This window comes from Biomphalaria glabrata, chromosome 1, assembly GCF_947242115.1.
Source record: "Biomphalaria glabrata chromosome 1, xgBioGlab47.1, whole genome shotgun sequence".
Taxonomy (NCBI): domain Eukaryota; kingdom Metazoa; phylum Mollusca; class Gastropoda; family Planorbidae; genus Biomphalaria; species Biomphalaria glabrata.
In genome coordinates, this window is record NC_074711.1 from 3,198,649 (window position 1) to 3,205,466 (window position 6,818).

The window sequence follows — 6,818 nt, forward strand, 5'->3', positions numbered from 1 at the left end:
AATAAAAAATCCCAGTCTTTACCAGGATTCAAACCCAGACCCCAGGCATTTCTAATACTATACATGGCTAAATGTTTGTGAATTTTTTTTAATAATTTATTTCCAATATTTTCTTTTAAGTTTAATAGCAACAAAACTGACTGCATTTACTTATTAACAGAGTGTTTATACTTACATTTACAATCTAGTTTTACTATATATATATTATATATATGTATATATATATATTAAATGCTGCTGCCATATATTAGTTCTTTCCTTAACCTAATTTCTTCACTTTGCTTTAAGTCACATTAATGAATATTTTCAAATCTCCTCAGGACCATTAGTGAAGCAGTTGATCAGCTGCGAATATTTCGAGACCATGAGTATGGGTTCCAGCCTCAACCCGATGTCCAGTTGTCTTTAAAGCGATGTTTAAGTGAGTTCAGCGACAAGGATCTCCATGTGGTGGCATCCACTCAGGAGAACAACTTCCGCAGACACTCTTCCTCCTCTTCCTTGTCAGGCACTTTGAAAAGAATGAAAGAGAAGCTACAGTCAATCAAAAAATAATTGATGGTGTCTCCTGTTAAGTTTTCTTGATTCTTCTTTCTTCTTCTCATTGTTATGTTGGACTGGTCCAATGACTAGACCAATAAACAAACCCTGGACTGGTCCGATGACTAGACCAATAAACAAGCCCTGGACTGGTCTGATGACTAGACCAATAAACAAGCCAAACTGTGTTGATGATCTGAAACTGTTTTGTTTGATTTTTGTTTGTTTTTTTTTTTGTCTTTGTTGTTCTATAAACATGTACTTGGGGTTTTTTTTAGATATAAAAACCCAAATTGATTTTAGCTGTTTCATAAGAAAATATATAGAGAAAATGTTCTTGTAATGTTGTTAACTCATATTGGGAATACATAATTTAATTCTGTTGTTCATAAATCAAGTCTAACTACTGAGAAAAAAAAATGTATGTTTCAAAACTGACTTGACTAGACTTGACTTGACTTAATCCTTTGCACTCCAAGGGGAGCATAGGGCCGCAACCACACCTCTCCATGGAACTCAGTTCTGAGCAGATTTCTTTTGTGATGTCCAAACTATCCTGACCATATCAGACCTTGATGTGGTGAACTCTGGCCCCTCCAAACTTCTGCTCACAGGGCCTTAAGAAGCTATAGAAGTTTTTTCCGTTGAACTCAACTTTTTAAATTTTTTTTTACTGTGATTGGGTCTGTTTTAAAAAAAAAAGTAAAGTTCCCCCTTTCAGACCTTGTGGTTTATAGGGCAAATGATGTAAAGGTCATCTGTTTCTGTGGCCTACGGTTAACAAGGGTGTCACGTGGCCAGCACAATGACTAACTGCCTTTACTTTTCCCTAACTAATGTCAGGTAGGGCCTACCCATTAGAGCTGGGTGGACTCAGAGGTGCCCGAAGATCCCGAAATTAAAAATCCCAGTCTTCACCAGGATTTGAACCCTGGTTCGGAAGCCAAGCACTTTACCGCTCAGTCACTGCGCCTCCGGGTCTGTTATACTTTTTATAAATATGGACGCCTACCAGGCTATAAAAGGTTGGCCACCACTGCAACTAAACAATGGGTTGAGTTTGGTTTCCTGGCTATTTTTAAAATATGCGCAGAGAATGGTAATTTGTATGGTTTTAAAAATATTCATAATAGTTTTTTAATTTGTAATAATATTTTTCAACATATTGTTTTGTTTTAAATATGCTTTTCCTTTCAGTTTAACCTGATAGTAACTCAATCTTGTTTATTAGTTTTATGAACAATAGCAGATTAGGATGCCTAATGGCTGTAAAATTTCAAGACATATCTTACTTAGTCTTACGGGGAGTAGTTTGTCAGAATTGAGACGATTGTATAAGACTGACATTGTTTAGAACTTTGTGGTCTGGGTTTAAACTTGTGTAATTTTATCTTTGTTTTAACATTGCTTGAACTTTATTACACATGAAATTGATTGACTGTATTTAATCTGTGATAATTATTTATATATTAACCTTACTAATCCGTCCAGTCATTTATGACCATTAAAACTTGACCAAGGTTTCATTGTACCAGGCCAGTCATATGTCTGTTTTGTAATTGTACTAAACAAATGAATCAACGTATGTGTGTGTTTGTTATTTGTAAAGACATGTATGATGATGCGTTAAATATTATAGTTAAATATTATAGTTAAATATTATATGTCTCGGAAGGCAATGGATAGGCCCAGATGAGTTACTGGTTTTAGCTTCTTCTTGAGACGGGGCAGAATCTGGTGTTGCTAATCAAGCCAATTCTGGAGAGGGAAAGCTTGCCACAGTTCGTGCATGTGTATGCATTTGTTTTAGGGTATCATTCATTTTCTCCTGACTAAGGCAACTTATCGTACCAACACGCAATGTTAGATATAGACTATTATAGCTAGGCGTAGGACGTAATCATCTTCTTTTTTTAAAGTAACGTCTGTATTATATAAGAAAAGACACAAAATTAAAGCTGTATACCCTCAGTCTAGACCTGTTGCATATCAAGATACCCGGGTTCAGGAATACGACGTTAGGCCCCCTCGGGTAAGTTGAGCCCTATTGACTATTGTATCTAATACGGGAGAACAGAGCCAAGAGGACAAAACAGACGACACATAAAGTACACTAGCCTAGATCCGTAACGAGATCGTCAAGCTTCGAGTCATCTGAAATGTCAATGTCATCTTATTTTAAATCTCATATATTACAGAAGTCATTTTTAAAAAAAAAGATAATCTGTTTTCAAGCACCAGAATAAAAAGCTTTATGTTACAAAAGCTGGGGAGTTTATATATTCAGCAGACTCAATTGCCCAGCTTCTATATTAGAAACAAGTTCAATGACTAATAAGGATTATCTGCCTGAAAACAAATCTTTACATTTTCTTTATTAGTGATTGTGGAGGATGCCACGGCTTTCATTGCTGACTCTGCAAAGTATATGGTCTGATAGAAGAAAATCTGAATTCTTTCAAAATGTGATAAAATATTTCCAGCGTCTGCATACCTTGTAAAGAAATCGCCCAAAACTTGATGTCACCGATCCAGCCAATCAAACCATTGCATCTGGTTTAAGTCTAAATTTACTTCTATCACAGCCAATCAAACCATTGCATCTGATTTAAGTCTAAATTTACTTCTATCACAGTCAATCAAACCATTGCATCTGATTTAAGTCTAAATTTACTTCTATCACAGCCAATCAAACCATTGCATCTGATTTAAGTCTAAATTTACTTCTATCACAGCCAATCAAACCATTGCATCTGGTTTAAGTCTAAATTTACTTCTATCACAGCCAATCAAACCATTGCATCTGGTTTAAGTCTAAATTTACTTCTATCACAGCCAATCAAACCATTGCATCTGGTTTAAGTCTAAATTTACTTCTATCACAGCCAATCAAACCATTGCATCTGATTTAAGTCTAAATTTACTTCTATCACAGCCAATCAAACCATTGCATCTGGTTTAAGTCTAAATTTACTTCTATCACAAAGTCCCATTCTTTTGAATGATTTTTCTGTTGGTGCTATCAAGTGATGAAACACTAGAAGGCATTATGATCATTGAATCATTGCCAACTGACAAGAACGGCAACATTCTAACATATCCTAGAACAGTCTAAGGCAAAGACTAAATGTGAAAATATTTTGTAAAATGTACAGAATGTCTTATATGACTTAATGCTGTATTAATTAATTAATTTTTTTTTGGATTGCTGCATTTCGTGTAATTTACCTTCTTGAATGTTTTTAGTCTTTCCTTAGTAAATTTCTTTACAATTAGGAGAATACACATTGGCCCACCGAGTTCTGTGAATACACATGGGCCAACCGAGTTCTGGGAATACACATTGGCCCACTGAGTTCTGGGAATACACATTGGCCCACCGAGCTCTGGGAATACACATTGGCCCATGCACCGAGTTCTGGGAATACACATTGGCCCATGCACCGAGTTCTGGGAATACACATTGGCCCACTGAGTTCTGGCCCACCGAGTTCTGGGAATACACATTGGCCCACCGAGTTCTGGAAATACACATTGGCCCACCGAGTTCTGGCCCACCGAGATCTGGAATACACATAGGCCCACTGAGTTCTGGGAATACACATTGGCCCACTGAGTTCTGGGAATACACATTGGCCCACCGAGTTCTGGAAATACACATTGGCCCACCGAGTTCTGGCCCACCGAGATCTGGAATACACATAGGCCCACTGAGTTCTGGGAATACACATTGGCCCACTGAGTTCTGGAAATACACATTGGCCCACCGAGTTCTGGCCCACCGAGATCTGGAATACACATAGGCCCACTGAGTTCTGGGAATACACATTGGCCCACTGAGTTCTGGGAATACCGTTGGCCCACCGAGTTCTGGGAATACACATTGGCCCACCGAGCTCTGGGAATACACATTGGCCCACTGAGCTCTGGGAATACACATTGGCCCACCGAGTTCTGGAAATACACATTGGCCCACCGAGTTCTGGCCCACCGAGATCTGGAATACACATAGGCCCACTGAGTTCTGGGAATACACATTGGCCCACTGAGTTCTGGGAATACACATTGGCCCACTGAGTTCTGGGAATACACATTGGCCCACCGAGCTCTCTGAATACACATTGGCCCACCAAGCTCTGGGAATACACATTGGCCCACCGAGTTCTGGGAATACACATAGGCCCACCAAGTTCTGGCCCACCGAGTTCTGGGAATACACATAGGCCCACCGAGCTCTGGGAATACACATTGGCCCACCGAGTTCTGGGAATACACATTGGCCCCACCGAGTTCTGGGAATACACATTGGCCCCACCGAGTTCTGGGAATACACATTATCTCACCGAGTTCTGGGAATACACATTGGCCCACAGAGTTCTGGGAATACACATTGGCCCCACCGAGTTCTGGGAATACACATTGGCCCACCGAGTTCTGTGAATACACATTGGCCCACCGAGTTCTGGGAATACACATTGGCCCACCGAGTTCTGTGAATACACATTGGCCCACCGAGTTCTGGGAATACACATTGGCCCACCGAGTTCTGTGAATACACATTGGCCTACCGAGTTCTGTGAATACACATTGGCCCACCGAGTTCTGTGAATACACATTGGCCCACCGAGTTCTGTGAATACACATTGGCCCACCGAGTTCTGTGAATACACATTGGCCCACCGAGTTCTGGGAATACACATTGGCCCACTGAGGTCTGGGAATACACATTAGTCCACCGAGTTCTGGGAATACACATTGGCCCACCGAGTTCCGGAAATACACATTAGTCCACCGAGTTCTGGGAATACACATTGGCCCACCGAGTTCTGGGAATACACAATTGCCCACCGAGTTCTGTGAATACACATTGGCCCACCGAGTTCTGGGAATACACAATTGCCCACCGAGTTCTGTGAATACACATTGGCCCACCGAGTTCTGTGAATACACATTGACCCACCGAGTTCTGTGAATACACATTGGCCCACCGAGTTCTGGAAATACACATTGGCTCACCGAGTTCTGGGAATACACATTGGCCCACCGAGTTCTGGGAATACACATTGGCCCACCGAGTTCTGTGAATACACATTGGCCCACCGAGTTCTGTGAATACACATTGGCCCACCAAGCTCTGGGAATACACATTGGCCCACCGAGTTCTGGGAATACACATAGGCCCACCAAGTTCTGGCCCACCGAGTTCTGGGAATACACATAGGCCCACCGAGCTCTGGGAATACACATTGGCCCACCGAGTTCTGGGAATACACATTGGCCCCACCGAGTTCTGGGAATACACATTTGCCCACCGAGTTCTGGGAATACACATTGGCCCACTTAGTTCTGGGAATACACATTGGCCCACCGAGTTCCGGGAATACACATTGGCCCACCGAGTTCTGGGAATACACATTGGCCCACTGAGTTCTGGGAATACACATTGGCCCACTGAGTTCTGGGAATACACATTGGCCCACCGAGTTCTGGGAATACACATTGGCCCACTGAATTCTGGGAATACACATTGGCCCACCGAGTTCTGGGAATACACATTGGCCCACTGAGTTCTGGGAATACACATTGGCCCACTGAGTTCTGGGAATACACATTGGCCCCACCGAGTTCTGGGAATACACATTGACCCACCGAGTTCTGGGAATACACATTGGCCCACCGAGTTCTGGGAATACACATTGGCCCACTGAGTTCTGGGAATACACATTTCTATTTTGCCATTTAGGCATTTCTGTTTTCCTAGCAACACGCTTATGGCGCAACCATCTTCTATTTTGAAGTAACGTCTGTGCTTTATAAGATAAGATAACGGCAATATAATGATGAAAAAAAATTCAAATAAAAAATTGTTCTATTAAAAAAATTATGTTTTTGTTTTTTGTTTAATTTTTTTTCTTCTTTAATATTACGTTATGTCTTTACCAGTTAAGATACATTAATTAGTACTATAAGTTGACAGTGAACTAAATTTCTCTAATATACCGGTATGGAAAATTGAGAGGTAGCTTATACAGAAGTCTTCGCAATTTTGTATTGTAACCCTTATGGGCTATGTTTGTTTAATTTGTTTGAAAGTTCAAGCATGTATTAATGTGTAAGTATTGGGGTGTAAATACTTTATTCTCGGTTAGTTATCTATTAGTTGTGGATATGCTAATCTTTGTATTATATTTCTGACCTCTCTGTGTCAACTGGTGGAGATTAGTTGTCCCGGGACTTCATTGGGGAAAAAATTATCGCCAGACCACACAAGAATCAAT

At 40.7% G+C, this 6,818-nt stretch overlaps 1 protein-coding gene across 2 annotated transcripts in view; it reads left to right on the top strand.

The window, feature by feature from the left end:
- The window catches only part of LOC106070245 (kinase non-catalytic C-lobe domain-containing protein 1-like), a 63,283-nt gene extending 61,158 nt beyond the window's left edge, over nt 1-2,125 (top strand). For both annotated transcript variants that reach the window (XM_056007033.1, XM_056007101.1), the window contains one exon: nt 321-2,125. In XM_056007033.1, coding sequence (XP_055863008.1) covers nt 321-555 — 235 coding nt within the window. In that variant the 3' untranslated portion in view covers nt 556-2,125. The remainder of the gene's footprint in view (nt 1-320) is intronic.
- The last annotated feature ends 4,693 nt before the right edge of the window (nt 2,126-6,818 follow it).